This window comes from Lipotes vexillifer, unplaced genomic scaffold, assembly GCF_000442215.2.
Source record: "Lipotes vexillifer unplaced genomic scaffold, Lipotes_vexillifer_v1.1 scaffold815, whole genome shotgun sequence".
Lineage (NCBI taxonomy): Eukaryota > Metazoa > Chordata > Mammalia > Artiodactyla > Lipotidae > Lipotes > Lipotes vexillifer.
Window position 1 is genome coordinate 4,919,540 of NW_006773723.1, and position 21,111 is coordinate 4,940,650.

The window sequence follows — 21,111 nt, forward strand, 5'->3', positions numbered from 1 at the left end:
TTTCCCTTCAAGTGCAGGCCCTGATTACTGACCAGCCCCCTCTGACCCATCTGACCAGATCTTTCATGCTGCCCAGCACAAGCCTCCCCGCCATCACCTTCCATACCCAGTCCCACGTGGATATCTTTGCATCTGCTACCCTGTCTAAAAGGTCAGGCTGCCTCTACGTCTCCCATCCACATGTACTCCTGCTCTAAGGCTGAGATCCTTCAGGTACTTAACCAACTGCTCTAGGCATCCCACACTGCCTCTTCTTACTGACCTTTCTCTCCTAAAACTTAACTGCAATTTTATTGTATATTCTGTAACTTGGCTGTAGTTCTTTTGTTTTTTTTGTTTTTGCCTCATGCTTATTTCTTCATAGGACGGAGATGATCTTGAGGATACTCTGCTAATGTCATCTGTTTCTTTTCAATGAAATAATACTTCACATGTCTTCTATTTTAGTATCAATACTTAGAGACATATATGTTAATTCAAGAAAAAGATGAAAGAGAAGAAAGCCCTCTTTTTTGCGGGGGGAGATGCATTAGAGAAATCAAAGAGAGAAATAAAATAATGACCGATTTTGAGAATTTAAGGGTGTTTACAGATCACCAGATCAGTTTCCTCATCTACAGGCGAGAAAACTGATGTGCGAAGAAATATTCAGCTTCTAGAAGAGCTGGAGTCAGAACCGACCCTACTTCTCACTTTGCTGCCCTTTTCTTTACTGTCGCTTGTGTTTTATCTAAAAGATATTAGAAACAAAATGAAAATAAAAATAAAAGATATTAGGACCAGCAGGACGATGAAAGAGGGGAATCAGAAAAAAGGGCCAGTCATAAGACAAGCAAATGCACTCTCAAAAGGTCACTAGTTAGAATACGCTTAAAAGGACACCTAGGTGAACACAATGCTGACCCCACAAGCACTGGGCTGTCGAGGAAGAAGGAAGGAAACAAACCCTAGAGAGAAAAAGGAAATATCAAGTGAACTACAGGAGACTGTTTTACAAGGAGGAACCATAGCCAGCTTTATACAGACATTTGAGAAGTTTATTTTACCATCAGCATTCTTAAAAGCTTATTTACATAATGAAGACCACATAGAGTAATCAAAGAAAAAAGTTCTTATTAACTCAGGTTAATACGTCATTTGAAAGTATAAAGAAAGTACAATATAAAGTAAGGCAAAGAGCTCTTTAGACAAGTGAATTAATAATAGTGAACTAATAAGTATAGGTCTTCTGAGGAAGTCATAAAATTACTGAAGAGATTTGAAAATACTAGTTACTTGAAATAAGACATCCCATTTTCTTGTTCATTTACTAGAGGATATAACAGAAGGACCTCACACGAGTAGTCACAGACTTTGTATTACTGTTGCAGTCACTTTGAACAAAGGGTTGTGCTATTAAAGAAAAGCTAGCCACAATGGAATGTGAAAGGACCTTTTCCTATTTACCGTGGTAACAAAGAGACCAGACAGCATAAACAGTTTTAAGAAAAGGAACAGAAATACTTGCTAACTCAGGATTTGACCTTATTCTCTACTAAAATATGCACTTCTTTTTACCCATGAAGACGTTCTCAGCATCATCAGCTTAAGTGAGAATATAAAAAAAGAGCCACCTAGCAAGTGGGAACAGCAATGCTCCAGAGCAGCCACTGAGGTGGGCCCATGCTGTGAATCGCCTGCTTTAAAGTATGGCCCTTCGGAATCACGGACACTATCGGATAGCATCTCCAGGTCGAGATGAGGAAGACAGGAAGGGGAAGCAGGGAGCGGTGTGGAGGGGCGGCGGGGGGTGGGGGGGGCTTGCCACCCGCAGAGCCACTGGGGAGTCTGTGAAGCCCCAGAGCCCATTTCGGGCTCCCAGGCTGGGAGCATTCGAACCTCCACACGCCACTTGCTCCTCAGCATTTTATTTTTAGAATGTCGTATACACCCACATCATACCCTTCACCAGCAGGACTCAAAATAAACTGAATCTCAAGCTCCTCGTGACCTTCTGCGTCTTAGGTTGTCACGGAAGAAAAGGACAAAGCAGAGCCGACGGGCACTGGATTGGGCGGGAGGCAATCGGCAGCTTCTTAAAAAACAACCAAATAAATCCCATGAAAACAGTTGCCATGTGCCTACTCTCCATCTGCGTTATTTTTACTTACTTGAAATATAGGGTCAAAACGATCATTCATTCAAGACCAGTCTCTACAGATGTCCTTTTCTGCCTGACCTCGAAGCTTACACAGTTAACACAAGCATCTCTAAAAAATTACCCAGTTACTCTTATCCCCAGCGGACAGAATACAGTTCTGTTTTCTGCCCTCTAGCCAAGACACTGTGCATGTGGGCAGGGGCTGAGGAGAGACCCAGAAGACACTCATTTACCTATGGACTTTGGCAGCAGGTTTTTGACGAATTCAGTGTGGTCCCCAACATGCAGGATGCTATATACGCTTTTGTTCATCAGCTCTTCCTGGTTATACCTTAGGTACTGTGTCACATTCTCTGAAACAAACACAACGTTGCCTTCCAGGTTCACTACAAAGAAGAACCCATCAAGGGCCTAAGGGAAGAGGCACAAATTGTGTTAGAAAGGAGGCAGCATAAAATCACATCCGACTGCTAGGAAGGGCGTGGCCCCTTTAAGGGAGACATAGTTCACCACGTGTGGGGAGAAGAGGGACCTCTCTGGCTCCACTCCTATCAATTCAGAAACAATCAACACATTTTCTCTTGCTGAGATGATTCCATCTTAGTAAGTGGGAGACAGCCTACCTCAGGGTTTCTTGCCACAAACTAAATGAGAAACACTCACTTTGTTAATTAATCAGGAGATAACTACTGCCTCGTAAAAGTATACAGGCATTTATCTGCATTTTCCAAATGAGACTGATGTACTCCACAGGGCCGATAACAACTTTTCTGCTAGTGATCCAATACGGAGTCCTCGTTTTGTACAGCTCCTCATGGAATACAATGGGAAGGAGAGGTCATTGATAATTTTCCCTCAGTTTAAGGATAAACGCCGAGGAAAAAAAATCAAAATTTTACTACCTTTAAAGCTTCCAAGGCTTAAGCGAAAAGAAGCGAAGGTGATCTGAGACCTCTTAAGGAACGCCAATCCTTTATTGTTTGGTGTAAATGGGGAAAGGGTCTGGGAGGTGTGTGTCTGATGTGACAAACTAGTCTTCCTGGGGACCTCAGGCTGAGATACAGCCGGCACTGCCCTGAGACTACACAGGGCCTTGAGGTTTAGGTTTCTAACAGTGAGGACTCTGGAAAGTTAACTAATCATGCCTGGCTCTATTACTTTGTTCTCCAAGTTGTCAAGATGCAGGCTCCTAAGTCACCCAGATAGCAGTAGCACTTTTCCTGTGATGGGTGCATAGCTCACTTTGCTGTCATTCCAAAACAGATTAGGGAAGGAGGTGAAGGACCTAGGATCATTTCAGGAAATAAAGAGGATAATAATAGCTACAGACACATTTACTGAGCCTTAAACACACAGTGTTGCTTTAATATTTACAATTCTGGAAGGAATGTTTTCCCTTTTCCAATTCACAGAGGAGGAAAAAAACTGACTCAAAAAGGTTAAGGGATTCGCCCAAGCTCTTGCAACTAGTCAGCTGGGTTGCACATCCAGGTGGATGTGACTCCAAAGCCCATGCTTTCAACTACCACTCAGCACAGTGTTCTCCAGTATTTACCCAGCCCATCTTCCTATCATGGTTGCCTGGGTGATGCAAAGGCCAGGAGCTCAGTGAGTTTCTCTTGGTTCCTCCTCCTTTTTCTTTTTGATCCTCACTTGTCAGAGCTGTTTCATGGATCAGGGGAGTGATCAGGACCAGAAGAGGCTTGATGCTGATCAGGCAGGCAGTGCTTGGACCAGGACCACGTGGACCACACAGTGCATGCCAGTTTCTTCATGCTGTGTATTTACTACTATTTTAACACGAATGTTACATGGGCACACCAGTATAACAAAGTGTATGAATGGGACATAAAGTGTTTACTTTTCCTATAGTTTGTTTTTTCCTTATTATTTAGCAGGCTCCTATTTTGTGAGCTTTCTTTGAATATATTCCATCTTTAACTCTATTTTCATGACAAAACTAAGCGCTCTCTCAAATTAGAACTGACCATAAGGCACCAATGAAAAGCTCTTAAAAATATATATTAAAAAAAAACACCATTTGGTTTTAAGTTTTTCTTAAATGTTCAGTCAGGTTTTCCCAATGGTATAAACAATATGCAGGGCAAAGCAAGACTATGTGTAAACAGCCTTCCACGACAGGTCGGCATCGACTGTTGGAAACCTTGTGTGTGTGTGCGTGTGTGTGTGTGTGTGTGTGTGTGTGCGTGTGTGAGCGTGTATATGAACAGGTGTGTGTGTGTGTGTGTGCGTGAGCGTGTGTATGAACAGAGGTGTGTGTGTGTGTGTGTGTATAGGACAGGAAGTCAGTTGATTAGTTATATACCAAACGTTCTTTTAAACTCACTGCTTAAATACACATTCAATAGGGATTGTCATAATTATATTACCTATTGTTCACTTTTGGAAGTGCATGTAGTTTCCTGCTGCTTTGTACCATCCTAAAAAGACTGTCTGTGGCATAATATAACTGAAAGATGAAATTCTTTCATCTTATAAAACTGTTTGTTTTTTTAAAGCTCACTATGATATGCTCTGATGAAAAAAGCTGACATTTGGTTTTGTTGCCTGGCAACCACTATGCTATGATGTAAGCATGAGTGTGCATCTATGCCTAGAACGGCTCAACGAGAACAAGTTCTTTCCGTTTAGATTATTACATGCAAATTCAAACCTTAAGTCTCTAGATTCAAAGTGTTACCTCTCACACATTTAGCACTGAAGTCCTGCTTGAACAGGTGCTTGCTCAATGCACTGAATTCTCAGAAGACTATTTTGAAACAGTGAAAATGTGGATTTATTTGATCTTACGAGATAAGGTCCACTGATATCTAGCAGTCTGATCTCTGCAATTAGTGGACTTACTCTCAAAAGGCTTGAGTCATAGCCTTGTGGTTACTGCAAGCATTTCTTTTTAGAAGCCTCAAAAACCTTCCCAAGAGTTTCCACCCTACTTTAATTTTCCCCCATATAAGGAATAAGCACAGATATATGGGCATTTCCTAATGGTAAAAATTTAGATTACCGTAATTTCCAAATGAATTTTGCTTCTAGTTCTTTCATCTAATTCTAAATAAGCAGAGTCCACCTAGTTAAGAGTTTTCTCATCTGCTTCTAAGAACCAAGTGGGAGGTAGCACTCTCTGGCCTTCCACTGCCTCGTGAATTCTGGAAAATCAGGTTAAGTGTGTTTTTGCTTTATCTCTAAAAATTGTTGTTAAATTTTTCAAGCCAGTGATAAAAGAGATACACACAAGGGCCAATGTGGGGTCATTTAAAGTCTTTTGGCCAGCAAAGTCCGACCCAAGGAATGAATTCTGTCATTTCTAAATATAAAGACCGGGTCAGACAAGCTTTACATTTCTTCTGTGTCCCCCCCGCCCTCCTCCGATTATACGGTAGATTTTCACATAATTAGATTTTCTAAAAATAAAAATCATCTTACGCACCAACCAAAAAAAAAGGGGCAATTATTGGTTATCTCTGCTTTAAAAATCCGAATTTCTTATATACGTGCAGCTGCTGCAAGTTAAGTGCTTCTACAGTGGCAATGCTGCAGAGCTTCTGGCCATGCGGTAATTTTCAATCTCATCATATCATCAGCACAGTAAATTATCCTGAGAACTGACATAATTTATGTCTCAGGGCTCCTCTGCTTCTTGTTATATATTCACTGACATTTTCCCCCTCATCTTACCGTAGCCTACATCTTAAATTTTAATTCTGGAATAGGTACAGCAAAGGACTTGGTGTTTAATACTGTACCGGTTAGTAAAATAAGAAAGCGGGACTTTACAAATTCTAGATAGTAGTCCGGTCATAAAACTTCCTAAAGTTGATAAAGAAAAGGCAGTTATGACAAACCATTACACTTACGAGTTCTGCCTATTCCTTCAATTTTCGTCTTTAGGAAATCAATAAACTAGTCGAAGTAACATAAATAAAAAGCGTAAACCTCCTTTTAAAAAAAATCTTTGGCCGCAGCATCGGGCACGCGGGACCTTAGTTCCCTGACCAGGGATGGAACCTGTGCCCCCTGCAGTGGAAGTGCAGAGTCTTAACCAGTGGACTGCCGGGGAAGTCCCAAGTAAACCCCCTTTTGGTCCTCAAACTTTAACCTATATATATAGGCATATGTACATGCATCTATGAAAATCTAAGAATTCTGGGAACGTTTCAAACCACAGCAATATCACAGAATTTAACAGGACTTGTGAACACGGTTTTCCAAAATGAATGCTCAACTGACAGTTAAAGTTGGTCAAATTTGTATTCTAATCCACTTAATTTAATTCTGTATTATCAACTTGAAACATGTATAAGCTGGAATCCGGAGTAAAGTCTAGATACATATTATTAATAGTAAAGCTCAAGAGGTCAGCAATACTTCAACTTTAAGAGTGAAAATTAAGTGTGGATTCTCCTTAAATTACATTCACTTGAAAATTAAATGGAATAATGGATAAACAACATTGTAAAATACAGAACCCAAATGAGGGTGCACTACCTCAAGCATCATAGGCCCTAGTGCATCCTTGTCGATGACACCCTGCCCGGTAGATGACACGTCTGACTTCTGCACTTCATCTATGTTGGCGGCTGCTGCTTTCTCTGCAACAAACACAAGTGTGAATTCAACGGCAGTGCTATTTCAAGGACAGAGTGACACAGAAACATTTTTATTGTAATGATTTCAAAAATCTCCAGTGGGATCAGAGCCAGCTATAAAAAAGTTAGAGTACAGCCCCACCACCACTGCACAGGAGAAACTGCTGGAAGCCGGAGCCGGAACATTAACTTTTCCCCTCCAGAACCTGTGGCTCAGCCCCTTTCATGCTGCCAATAAAATGAGTTTAGGGGTTTCACACCAGTCCCTGACAAGCATTTTTTTTCTAGATTGCAAAACTGCTCTATACTGCGGCACAATTAGTGCCGCCTGCAGAGATTCCCTGAGCTGGGATGACCCGGGGCCTGTTGTTCAGGCTTCGGGAAAGAAATCAAAGATGCATTTGAAGAAGGAATAAAAACGCGGCCTGACCACTGTGGCTGTTCCCACGTGATACTCCCCTGGCTCTTGTACTGTCCCACCTCTTGTCGCCTTCACATTTAAAGTAACCAGAAAGACTGGCCCCTGTCTGGTGGAAGGTGCTTGACGAGGTAAGGCAGAGAGAGCGGCACCCTATCAAGCACTAGGAGAATTTCAACGGATGCCCTTTTACCTAGTCCAGAGGTGTGGACTGAAGTGTCTCCCCACGAGGCCTGGGAAGACATTCCATCATGGAAAAGTCTCACGGAGGAAACAGATGCACAGTCATCAATATATATATGCAAACGGGTTATTTCAAGAACACCAAGAAAAGTTTAAAGCACAACAGATACATCCCAACAACTTGCTAGGAAACGACACAAAACAATGCGTCAGTTATTTGCCCTGAATAAATTATATCCTTGTTTACACTGCATGTTACCATTGTAATTAAATGCAAGTAAAGAAAACTGTAAATCAATTTAGTACTCAGAGTCAACTTGCTTTCATGAACTTAGTAGACTCGGCTTCCTTTTTTCTCATAACAGAAGATTTTACACAGTATTTTGAAAACCTGTAACGTTTAATTTGTACCTGGGAACCTAGAAAGTAGTTAGGAATTACACAGGCCCTCCAAATCTCGCCACTCCCTGATGGGAAACGTCCACATGCATATTTATCAGTGGAAAAGGGAAGAAGGCCTGTGTAGTTCAAGTCTAAGCTCAGCCACTTAGTACAAGTCAGAGCACACGTCATTTCAACTTTTTAAGGCCTTAGTACCTGATTTCTTGCATCACGGCCTGTGACAGGAGTAAATGGGATGATATGTAAAACACACTTTAAAAGCCAGAAAGGAGTTTACAGATGTAACTTACTAGCATAGTTGTTTTAAAAAATCCTTTTTTAATTTTTAAAATTCATTTTTATTTTAAAAAAAAATTATTTATTTATTTAGCTGCTCTGGGTCTTAGCTGTGGCATGTGGGATCTTCGTTGTGGCATATGGGATCTAGTTCCCTGACCAGGGATCGAACCCGGGCCCCCTGCATTGGGAGCGTGAAGTCTTAACCGCTGGACCACCAGGGTAGCCCCCCTATCTGTTTTTTTTTTAATTGGAGTATAGTTGCTTTACAATGTTGTGCTGGTTTCTGCTGTACAGCCAAGTGAATCAGCTATAAGTATACATATATCCCCTCTTTTTTGGATTTCCTTCCCATTTAGGTCACCACAGAGCACTGAGTAGAGTTCCCTGCGCTATGCAGTAGATTCTCATTAGCTATCTATTTTATGCATAGTAGTGTATATATGTCATTTATTAGCTCTCCCTTACTTAGTTCCAAATGCAGAATTTAGAAGCAGAGAGTATCTGTTTTCTCAATGACTCTGCGACGTTCCTGATTCACCTGCTTAGATCTGAATAATTGTGACCAGCTATACATAGAGATATAACCCGTCTGATAGCCTTCATAACTCGGCACCTGAGGATCTGTTAGGCCTCACTTCATTTCTTTCCTTGCTGCCCTCCCTAGCTCTTGACTGTAGGCCCCTTACCTTATCTGCTGGCTTGGTCTCAGCCCAGTTCCTCAGCCAGTCTTAACTGAGGCAGGCAGCACCTCAGGTTCTTCAGACAATTACTGCACATGTTCTCCCCATCCTCTCCCCCCGCCCCATCTTTCCAGAATCTTTCTCGCCACCAAGTAAAGGCACGTGGGGCAGACTCCCACGCCCCGACCCCCGCTTCTGCTAGTCACTCTGTAAGGCTGTAGATTTCAGTGTCTGTTCACTTTCCCACACGAGTCCAGGGACAGGACTGGCACCATCGGCTGCTGCTTCGTCTACTCTTCCTCTAATTTAACAGCCCTGCACTGTCGGGGGTCTGTGCAGGCTTCAGGCCTAAGGATCCCTGAGTTTCCTTAATACTGAATCTTAAAACCCATGGAACAGATATTATAAATGTATGCAGTCCTACTGCATTCTCATTTATTTACTTTTTGTCTGTGGTGTTGTGGCATTCGGGGTGTAGGAACCAGGGGCATCGTGCTCCCATCAGCATCTTCGGTGGCAGCAGTGACTCTCAAAGTGGGATGGTGTGCCTAAGAAGACCTCCCCAGAGAAGGTCTATCAGAATCTGCAGATTGAAAGGCCTTCTTTGCACAAGATTCTGCTACATCTTCTTGGAAGGTATCATTTCTCCTCCCCTTCTGCAATGAGAACCCCAGCCCAAGAAATAGTATACTATCCCCACCAGGAGTTTCACAAAAGGGGTATCCTTGGTGTATCCTCAGTGGCCAGCACCATCCCTAAGTCAGAGTAGGTTTTCACTGAATATTTCGTTGCTGACTGACGAGACCAGACCCACTGCTGGCACTGACCCCCGGGAATGCAGGGGCAGCTAGAATCGATGGTGGTGGGGAAAGGAACTGATTTTCCCCTTCAGGCCCACTGGCCCTCCAGGTGCAGGGGTCAGCAATATGGGGAAAGGGTCTCCTGAGGAGAACTGGGCTTAAATGATGAATCATCTTGTCTTGCCTCAGTCATTAACTTTCAAGGCATCTCACATTCTTGAAGGCTCCCAGGTCCTTCCACTTCTTCCACTGTTACGACAGGTGGTGTTATTCTTCTTAAAGAAAGGACTGGGACTTCCCTGATGGCGCAGTGGTTAAGAATCCCCCTGCCAATGCAGGGGACACGGGTTCGAGCCCTGGTCCGGGAAGATCCCACGTGTCGCGGAGCAACTAAGCCCGTGCGCCACAACTACTGAGCCTGCGCTCTAGAGCCCGCGAGCCACAACTACTGAAGCCTGCGTGCCTAGAGCCCGTGCTCCGCAACAAAGACAAGCCACTGCAATGAGAAGCCCGCGCACCGCAACGAAGAGTAGCCCCCGCTCGCTGCAACTACAGAAAGTCCGCACACAGCAACAAAGACCCAATGCAGCCAAAAATAAATAAAATTTTTAAAAAAGAATGGACTTAATTTAGATTAAGGTGAGGCAGAGCGAGATAGGAGGCAAAAGCTAATCACAAAGGCAGCCCCATACCTATCACTGATCACCGGAAAACATTAGGCTATTTGTCATATGAGATTCTGATATCACAATAGTAATAAATTATGGTTTTCTGTGGCGTCTATATTAATGCCTCATTTTATGGCAAAATAAATACAAAATAACAATGTTTGTATAACCCATTTCTGAGTCCTTTCTTAAAAAAAATTAAAGTATAGTTGATTTACAATATTACATCACTTTCAGGTGTACAACATAGTGATTCAATATTTTTATAGATTACACTTCACTTAAAGTTATTATAAAATAGTGGCCATACTCCTTGAGCTATACATTACATTCTTGTGTCACATTTATATTTCCCAAGTCTTTAAAAGACAATCAATATACTTTGTGAGATGTTGGCAGTTTGAGGATCTGATCATCATTCTGAAGACCCCAAAGTTTCCTGAATTCATTAATTAATATTTTGTGGAATTAACAAGATTCAAACTTGGAAAACTCCATCATGCAGGTTCCTAAACACTAATAAACTTTCAGGTCAGGGTATTCTAAATATTCTAGCAATGTGTTCAGGCACTGAATTTTTGACTTTTATCGGAAAATAAGAACGAGGGAATTCCCTGGTGGCCCAGTGGTTAGCCCCACTAACCACTGGGCCCCGCGCTCCCAATGCAGGGGGTGTGGGTTTGATCCCTGGGCGGGGGGAAGTTCCTCATGCTGTGTGGCACGGCCAAAAAAAAAAAAGAAAAAGAAAACATGAAGAATGAGATTGTATCTGCATAGCATTTTCCTTCATCTTTAGGAATCTACAGATCAGGTATAATTTAGGGCAAGGGCCTAAAATTTAATGTAAGAGATGACTTAGAGGGGATAAAACATGTGTTTGGGCTCTACTGTAAAGCCTGGACAAAAATAATTATCATCCTGAAAAACTGTAATAATAAAACATGTCCTTTTTTCCTCTTTATAACATGCAACTGAAAAATCTTCAAAAGGAGAAAAGCGGCAGCTAACAAGCAGTCACAGAGAATGCGGGGCTGGCAGGGGGAAACCGCCAAGTTACACTGTCCACGTGTCTGGATGTCTCGCTATGTGTCTCACTCACGTTTGTGTTGCAGAGGTAGTGAAGGATCCTCATGGGCTGAGAGCTTACATCCAGCTGCAGGGGCAAAGCACTGACAGCTGAGCCAAATGACAAGTGAGGGCTGAACTGTGAGGAACTAAGTTCACAGAAGGGATAAAAAAGGCTGGACATAGCTGAAAATACTTCACATCCATGGTAGTCGAATTGGATTCTGCAGGATTCGTGAGCACGTGGCAAAAGCAATGGACGTGTGGCATCCCTCCCTGAGCGAATCTCAGCCTGGCCTTTGAAACCACCAGTGTTACGGAATAATGGCAAAAAGATCGTCTAAACTGGAATTCTAGGAATCTGACTCAAAATGAAGACAACAAAAATGTTTCCCAAGGTCAATCTGAAATTGTGGAACATGTGCTGGAAAGAAAACTCCAGATGAGACCATTGATTATTTGCAAGAGAACTTTTAAAATGTTCAATATTTATATATTTATTAAGAGACGGGGAAATGTTCACTACTCACAGAGTAAATAAATAAGAAAACAGGGTGAAGAATTTAGGGCCCGTCACGCCTATCCTCACTAAGTGTTTGTACATATGCATTTTCCTGCTAATTTGTCATCTATGATTCAATTCTGTATTAGATTTGTGCTTTGGCTATTTCTCAGTATTAGAATATCAATAATATGAAGTGATAGAAAATAACCAGAAATATGGCTTTACCAAAGTAACTGGAACCTAAATTAAACTGGCCATGAATTTATATTACTTGGGTACTTTTCATGAAGTATTACCTCTGTACAATGTTCATTTGGGCTTTGAAATTAAATAGGAGGAAGAAAAGAACTCCTTTGAGATATACTGTTATGTTAACCGGACATACATTGGTATTCTGATGGAGCATTTCAAGAATGAGTATGTTATTTTTATGTCCCAGATATAAATAAGCTTAAATCCTTAGATATATTTATACTTCTGTAAGAAAGAACAGCATTACTATACTAAAACATACTATTTAATATTTTTAAATTAGGCAGTTTTCTCAGCGGTCACAAATTATATTTACTTTTCTATATTTTGCAACCATTAACCATAAAAATATATTCTGTTACAAAAATATGCTTCAGTAAACTCAACAGTTTACTGAAAGATCATCCTGGAATTTCAAATGATCAAAACCTTATGAAATCTCATTATTACAGATGGAACTCTTAAATCGAAAAAAGAGATGATAAAATTTAATTTTCAGAGCCTACAAAAAGATTTCTCCCCCATGCCCTGACTTCCATTTCTTCCTCCTGCACTTTGACCATTACAGTTATTCTTTTTAGATAAAGAATATGACCTAAGAGAATAACAATGCAAACAGTAATTCTGTCCTTTTCTTCCTCACTTCCCAAGACAAAAATACCATGAAATAGCTCTGATCTTTTAAACAGCCCGGCTTTACAAATGCAAAGCTTTGACTGGAGAGACTGTCCAAGGATGCCCTGTCATCTCTCTCCAGGGCCCCCTCCCTCCTGCTCGAGCAGTCCCATCTGGTCCCTTCCCCCATTTGCCTGCACTCCAGAAATCCAATATCAATTAATTACATTTCCAGTTTCAGAGCAAAGAACAAACCCCATCTCTTCAGGGACCATGTTAAGATGAATCATACCACAAACTGGGGGAAAATCATTAATATTATATGCCATATGCTTTTCTTTATAAGTGGTTATTATTTGTGTTTTCTCTCAGAACACAAGGAAAGGCAACTAGGGAAGCGTTTAATCTCTAGATATTTAAGTGATTTAAAAATACATAGAAAAGTAAAATTTAAGTTTCCTGGTGAGAATAGAAACAAATCAGAAACTGCAATTCTAGCCAAAAATTTATTTATTCTTTAAAAAAGTACACTTAGGGAATTCCCTGGTGGTCCAGTGGTTAGGACTTGGCGCTCTCACTGCCGAGGGCCCGGGGTCTATCTCTGGTCAGGGAAGTAAGATGCCACAGGCTGCGAAGTATGGTCAAAAAAAAAGAGTACACTTAGCTACTTTTAAAGTATAAAGTGTTTTTTGTTTTTTTTTTTAAAGACCTTTACATGTTCTAGAAGAACATCATTTATTGATTTTTGGTAACTTGGTGAATCTTATAATATTAGAAGGTCTTGTCTATTTATTCGGCAGGTGAACTGAGAACATACACTCACAGGGCCTTTTTGCCCTGTGACCAGAAACAAGAGTCCTGCCTCCTCACAGGGATGCCAGTCAGGGCTCAGGGGACAGCCACGTAATTGTTCTAATTTCAGCAGCAGTGGTGGCGACCACCAATGACTTAGAAACCTAAATGCTGTTTAATGCCTGCCCATTGGAGGGACAGGGTGATATGGCCATGATTAAAGAGGTTTATCCTCTTTCTTTTCCTTCTCTTTAAAAAAAATCATCTGAAGAGGCCATGGAAAACTTGTGGAAATTAGTTTATCTTTAAAAAGTCAGAATTTGAACAAATATCAATCATTTACTCTGAAAAATACATCAACGGAAAGATTAAAAAAAAAAAGAAAGATAAGCCACAGGGTATTTACATCTATACATGGAAAAAATTTTAACACGGCCCATGTTTAGACCTCCCTGACGTGTAACAAGTAAGAGTTTAAAAGTTGTTTTGATGTTTGGTCAAGCATGAGGAGAGTTGCTTTTATGGACTAAAATGGAACTAAAATGGAACCTGAGACTTTATGCGGGTTTTATAATTAATTCCACTGCTCCAAAATGAGTAAAATCACTCACCCAGATACCTATCAATTTTTCAGTAGACTGACGTCAAACACAAGTCTAATCACCTCCACAACAAATTTTAAGACTCTAGTGGGAATACATCCACAATTTCCACCTTTTCCTGCATTTAGGAGCTGGATGATTTCAGGTGAAGTGACTGTCAAACCCAGCAGCACTGGGACCCACGCAGAGCAAAGAAGTCATTGAGACGACGACAGGCAGTTTCTGGCCAAGCACTACAGATAAAATATTACAGGGAAAGTGATGCAGCATCTCAAAGGTTCTGGAAGGTAAAACCAGAGAATTATGCATCTGCACCCAACTAAAATTAGAAAAGCTGCCATCTGGCTCTGTGAAGCCAGCAGCACATTCTTATTCATTAGGAAGCATTCTGCTAACATAAAAACACAAGGCCCTTCCTGTGCTCTCCAAATGTGTTTATCTTTTCAACATTAATGCACTATATATCATCGGGCTGCTGAAATCTCCTGCCGTGCATATTAAAGACGCACAGCTGCACTTTCTTTGGGAGTGGGAGGAACCTCAGCTCCAAGGCACCTCCCTCTCTTTCTGACACTGAGCTTGGCATTACCACATCATGGTTTCCCTTCAGCACCAAGAAATGGCAAAAGGAACCAATCTCAAGGCTACCTCCACCCAGCAAAATACCCACACGCTCTGCTTCGGCGAAAGCAGTGTGCCTGGTTTCGTTTTCATCAATGGTGAGGCATGACTGCTTACACAGAACCAACCACCATGCTACAAGTTTGAAATATGCAGGCCCTACTTTGAAAATTAATGTACTGCACGGATCAAGAGAGAAAACAATAACCAGAAAAGATTTGGGGTTTAACTGGCTAGAAGATGCTTTTGTCTGTAAGAACTATCATCGACTCTGCTATTACCAATGTACCATTTTATTTAGTACCCAACTTCAAGACTACCTATCAATACCCAGTGTGTTGATAGGTAAAACAGACAGTGGATAATGTTTCGTAATAAGCCATGCATGTATGTAACAATTCGTCCAGAATCTCCTTCTTGTACATAATCTAAATATGTCTATGAGGTAGGAGTTTAAATTTAAAGACAGACCATGGAAGGAAAAAAAAAAATCAGATACACAGTAAACCACATCAACAGTGAAAAGAATCTTGTTTAAATCCATGGAAGTACGGCTTCGCAAGTACTGCAAGTGAATCAACTGAAAGGCAACAAGCACACGTCATTAAATCTCAGCTGCCAGGATTCATTCATTCTCCAATGTGACACAGTGGTCTCTGCTTGCATCTTCTCTAGCAATGAAGAGATGAGGGCAAAATAAAATATGAGAACTGCTTTTTTCAAGTTAAATCTAATTCACTGGGCACTGCTATCTAAGGTTTTAGGAGTTATCTGAATGAGGAACTGGAGGAATCATAATTTGCTTAGAAGGCTGAAAGGTTAAGATTGAGACCACATGAAGGTAGAAAAAAAAATAGGTGAGAAAAATGAGAAGTGAGGTGAAGTTCGAATTCAGCACTCATTCAGAAAATTTAAGGGCAGCCTCCCAAAGGGCCAAACTAAAAATGTTTCACTTCTCTCAACTACGTATGTTAACTCAGGCAATGCCAAAATTATACCACAGAAGCATGTAAAGTTTCCAATAAACAGGTTAAAATATGGAAATTATATGAAAAGTTGTTTCTAAAATCCTTAAGAAGACTTTGGTCTAAGTCATATAAATATTCTCTCTTGCAAATCATTATTGTTTATCAGCACAGCAGAACTCATCTCCCAACAGTCCTCCCTTACGCCCTGGCAATATTTATTCTCTCTCTCCCCAAATTTCAAGTATTAATAATTTCAAGTATTTTCTGACTGTCCCATCTGCACAAGACACCCTTCCACCCATTCTCTTTGAAGACCCCATCACTGTTCCAGAAGCTCACAACAATCAAGCTAAACCCCTTCCGCTGTTTCTGTGATGGCTAGTGCCTATCTACCCCTGACCCTGGCGCTGTGAGATGACTGATCTGTTTCCACATCTGTCCCGTTCACAGCGTTGCTGCCTTTGGCTACAGAAGTGTTTTTATGCACTGGCTGGCACACAGTGGGTGCTCAATCATGTCTGTGTTAACACTGAACAGTTTTATAGCTGGAGCTAAAATTCAGGATATGCACAATCTATAAAACCCACTGTGGGTTGGCTGTTTAGAGGGATCTATCTGGAAGAGCTTCAGTGCACACTTAACTTAATGGAGGTCTAGTCTAAGACTCTGATTTTTGTAGTCAAAGTATGAGGTAGAAAAGGGATGAGAAAGAAGGTCAGACTGTAAGTGCTAAGGCCATCAGGACAATTCCCACGATGGTCAGGCCAATGCGGGCAGCATTAGGTGCAGAGAAAAGTCACTGATGCTCCTTCTACACCTGAGAGACGAAGAAAAACAAAAAGAGAGCAACTTTATTCATCCAGGTTATCATCTAGGAAGTTTCAACCTGCTCCATAAAGAAAGGGTAGATTGGGCACCACAGGAGTTTTTAATCAGACTCTGGGATTTTCCCAGCCATTCTTAGCTCTTAAGAAACTATAAGCCAATCCAGGTAGATGTCTAAGAATCACCTATTTGCCCGGGGATCAAGGATAGAAGGGTGCTTTCATCAGATTTCTTCTTCTTTTTAATTTATTATTTTTTTGGTTGCGTTGGCTCTTCATTGCTGTGCACAGGCTTTCTCTAGTTGCGGTGAGCAGAGGCTACTCTTCGTTGCGGTGCGCGGGCTTCTTTTTTTTTTTTTCTTTTTTGCGATATGTGGGCCTCTCACTGTCGTGGCCTTTCCCGTTGCCGGCCGCGCAAGCCCAGCGGCCAAGCAGAGGCTACTCTTCGTTGCGGTGCGCGGGCTTCTTTTTTTTTTTTTCTTTTTTGCGATATGTGGGCCTCTCACTGTCGTGGCCTTTCCCGTTGCCGGACGCGCAAGCTCAGCGGCCATGGCTCACGGGCCCAGCCGCTCGCGCGGGCTTCTTATTGCGGTGGCTTCTCTTGCTGCGGAGCACAGGTTCTAGGTCCACAGGCTTCGGTAGTTGTGGCACATGGTCTCAGGAGCTGTGGCTCGCAGGATCCAGAGCGCAGGCTCAGTAGTTGTGGCGCAGGGGCTCAGTTGCTCCACGGCATGTGGGATCTTCCCAGACCAGGGCTCGAAACCATGTCCCCTCCACTGGCAGGAGGATTCTTAACCACTGTGCCACCAGGGAAGTCCCTAAATACATCTTTAAAGTGAACCTTTAAATACTGTATGGCATGAAATCTCTCCAATTTAAGCAGGAGTGGCACTGAGTCATCAATCAGCTTTCCACAACTATTTACAGCAGCAGGCAATTAAAAAGAAGACAAGGCTCAGCTTCATGCGGAAACTGACATGCTTCACCAGGCAGCAGCCCTGCAGTGAGGGTCTTAGGAACTTCAGAACCTGCATGTTTGAAAGCCCAGCAAAAGTGTGGACAAGAGGTGACCGCAATTTGCATGATGAGGTCAAAGTGAAATGAACAAAGGCTGACGTTTACAAAGACCCCTAAATTTGATATCCTGACTACCCTTTCTACAACGGGATCCTCTTCTTTCTTTGTGTATCGTCCTGTAATTCTCCAGTAAAATTTGTAAGCCAAGGGAAAAAAATTTCGTGATACCGCTGGTAATTTAGTTAATTCTCTCGGATTTTATATGTTATGTACTCTCAAATACAAAGATTATTTAAAGCAGTCAAATCCACTTGCAAGAAATTTTTAAAAGCCATCTTATTTAAAGTCTTACTGGGATGGCAGTCCAGTGGTTAGGACTCAGCACTTTTGCTGCTGTGGGCCTGGGTTCAATCCCTGGTCGGGGAGCTAAGATCCCCAAAGCCGCATGCAGCGTGCCCCACCCCCCAAAAGAAGGAAAGTCTGATAATTTTGTTCTCTAATAAAAGTTATGGAAAAGTCTGAGCCACAACTGAGAGACAGACACACAGTGAGTGTCATGGCTATCTCATGGATTAAGAAAAAAAAAATATCCTCAGGAGGTTAATTATGATCATCCGTACAGGCCATGGCATATATCAAAATTAACTATCTAATTATAAATATGAAGAAGACATAACAGTAATTAAGTTACTCCCTATCAAATTAACTGGCTTAAATTAGCTTAAAATTACAGTTTTGTTTTACATATATTAGCCGTAAGAGATAAGTTTCCCCACCATTCTACAACCCCTCAAATGATGAAATAAAATCAAGATGTATTCTCCCTATTTTCAGTTTTAATTATCCTGCTTAAGCTTTCACATGCTAGATGATCTCGTATTATGCTGTCACCAAGACTTCAGTAAAGTTCTACCCAATGGCATTTTGTAACAGGTTTAGTGTGAACACAGATGAACAGTTTGAATTCCAGCAATCTGTGTTTGGAAATCCTGCCTGCCGGGTGATGGCGTATAGTGAGGCAGACACATGACAATTGTGCAGGTCCAGTATTGACAGCAGAGAGCAGAGGTAGCCTTTCTTCTGTAGACTGAAAGCCTGGATTGGAAGAGGATGCTGTACTCATACCATATGTAATTCACCTGCCTCTGAACTGGCAGGGGCAAGATACTGTCTTGGATTCGCATTTTCAAAAAGTTTTTTTAATTGCATCAATGGACAGTGGGTTTCCCAGAGACTAGAATGGTGGCAGTTGTTAGGTCTGTATTGCTAAGGAAAATATTTGGCTGCATGTGGGTTTTCCTGAGAGCAAGTTAGTACATGACCTCAATCTTTTCCAAGCTTATCATAATGCTGTGAGGCTGTGCTGATTCAGCAAAGCAATCCATAATCGCTTGCAAAATGCCCCTGCCTCCCAGGGATGTTATGAGGCTTAAAAAGATAATGTATGTGAAGAACTCTGAGCGCCACAGAAGAAAGGCACTAAGTCATATTATTACTCTGCATTTATAATTACAAGCAGTCTTACAAAGACAAGAATCCAATAAACCTGTTTACAAATTACAAAAAGAAAATACACTGAATAATGTAATATAAATAACTGTAACAAAGAAAAATGTGAAATCACGCATATGTTTAAAAACAGAAAGGATAGACTTCATCAGGCTAAGTCAAGTGAAAAGAAATAGACAAGTTTCTACTAAAGGAAAATTACACCCCTTTGTGATAAAACAGAATTGAATCAGAAACTTACAAGAGGGTATTTTATTGAAGTTATCTTGAGACATTGCTCGTTAATGAATTAAATTCAGTATCATTTCTATGGTTTTTCTACCAATAAATTTAAATTTTTTTAAAAATCAATGTCCGTATTAACAGTAATAAAATTTCTTCAGTTATCTATGGTAACACTGAAAACATAAATTTTCACTCTCATTGGGATAAAATATGAGTACTTTACCAAATGTAAATTTCTTTCCTTTTTAAATATTACACTAATGCTGCCTTTTTTTTTTTTTTTTTTGGCCAATAGCGTTTGTCTCTTAGAAGGGAAACACCAGTTTTCTGTCTCTCTGGACCAGGCCAAGCAGGGCAACATGACACATGAAAATCTACTTCAACTGGGGTATTTTCAAAAGAGCAGGCCAGGCATTGCTGGGTTCTTGGGTGCCACGACCTTTACTGGACAGAATTGAGGCCTTCTTGGTCCTCGGTCCCAGGTGTCATTTCCTCCAGGAAATCTTCCTGGAATCTCAGGGGAGCCAAATTGTTACCCTCTGTTCCTCCAAAACACAACCATAATATATATCACTTACTACACCATATGGAAATCATCTGATTTGATCTGGATCTCCTCAGAATTCCCTCGAGACTGTGGAGTCCTTGAGCCAGGGGCTGTGTTTTTCATTTCTGCATCCCCGTCATCTTTGCTTGGCCCATACTGACCCATGCAGACACTCAGTAAGAGTTTAGCTGATCCATACTCTGGAGAAAACAGTGTAAAGAGCCCTCAAGTGTTCTGGGCAGGTTGTACGGGATCAGTTCCAAGCACACAGATGGTATAAGGGATTTTACTTTCTAATTTTTATTTGTAATTTTGTTTTCAAGAACGTAGTATTTCATGTGTTTAAGGGAAACATAAACACGAGATCAGATGGTGAGGATGCAAAGATAAAAAAGATAAGCCTTGCCCTCCTGTGTGTGTGTGAGGCACACTGCCATGGTGAAGCCGAGTGCTGAAATGGGGTGAGCACATTGTTTCTTTAAAGTGTTGTGGATTTATGCAATAAAAGAAAAATGAAATTTATAAATTTGTAAGTATTAGGAGGTTTTTAATTTACTTAGCTGGAAGACTCAGCTTATTTGCAGAGTAACATTTAGGATACAGCATTGATCCAGATGCTGAATGAAGAGAGACTCTAATTATCTAAGATTTCACTAAGAATGCTTTCATCACAGACTGAACATGGCAAGAGCTGATTACTTAACTGAAAATAAACTTCCATCAACACACCAGGAACAATGCATACACCTCAAGATGCTAACAGGGCCAAATTAGTTCTCCTAAGTGTAGCAGCTCAAAAGAATTTTGGAAAATAAAAATGGGGAGGTTAACGATCTGCTATATTATCCTCTCAGGATAAACCCAACTGCCAAGGAAATTAGGACTTATAGGTCTCAAAAATTCAGGCTGAGAGCATACTCCACAGGAATAAAAATAAGTTGTCCAATTTTCCAAGTAAACCTGCTGGGTGAACTTAAAAGAGAAAACCCCACAATCACTTAACCACAAAAGTATCTCGCTGTAAGATGGGTTATGTATCTGTCCTTTCTAAGAAAAGCACGAGTCACTGAGTTAAGGAGTGAAGCTAAAATACATGAGTGTCTAGACCTCTCCTCTTCCTTATCCTAATATGCAAACCAGGAACTCAATTTTAAAACCTCAGTTCCCAAAGGGGAGGATTAAGTCTAGTACATGGAAAGAACCTAAGGGGCTCCTCAGATTAGTATACAGAAGAGAAGCACTACTAAGGGAGTTACCATAATCAACTACACCTATATAAATATTATAGCACTGTGACTCTGAACAAGAATACCTGGTATCAGGTCTTTACAGATCCTGACGTTGGATCCATAATCTTTCAGGTTCATGATGGCCACCTCCCCCTATCCCTAC

General features: G+C 41.2%; 1 protein-coding gene across 1 annotated transcript in view; it reads right to left on the reverse strand.

The window, feature by feature from the left end:
* The window catches only part of NCOA2 (nuclear receptor coactivator 2), a 170,135-nt gene that overhangs the window by 51,210 nt on the left and 97,814 nt on the right, over positions 1–21,111 (reverse strand). Inside the window, exons 4-5 of the mRNA XM_007448496.1 lie at positions 6,647–6,750; positions 2,374–2,551 (exon numbers count right to left, since the gene is read on the reverse strand). Coding sequence (XP_007448558.1) covers positions 2,374–2,551; positions 6,647–6,750 — 282 coding nt within the window. The remainder of the gene's footprint in view (positions 1–2,373; positions 2,552–6,646; positions 6,751–21,111) is intronic.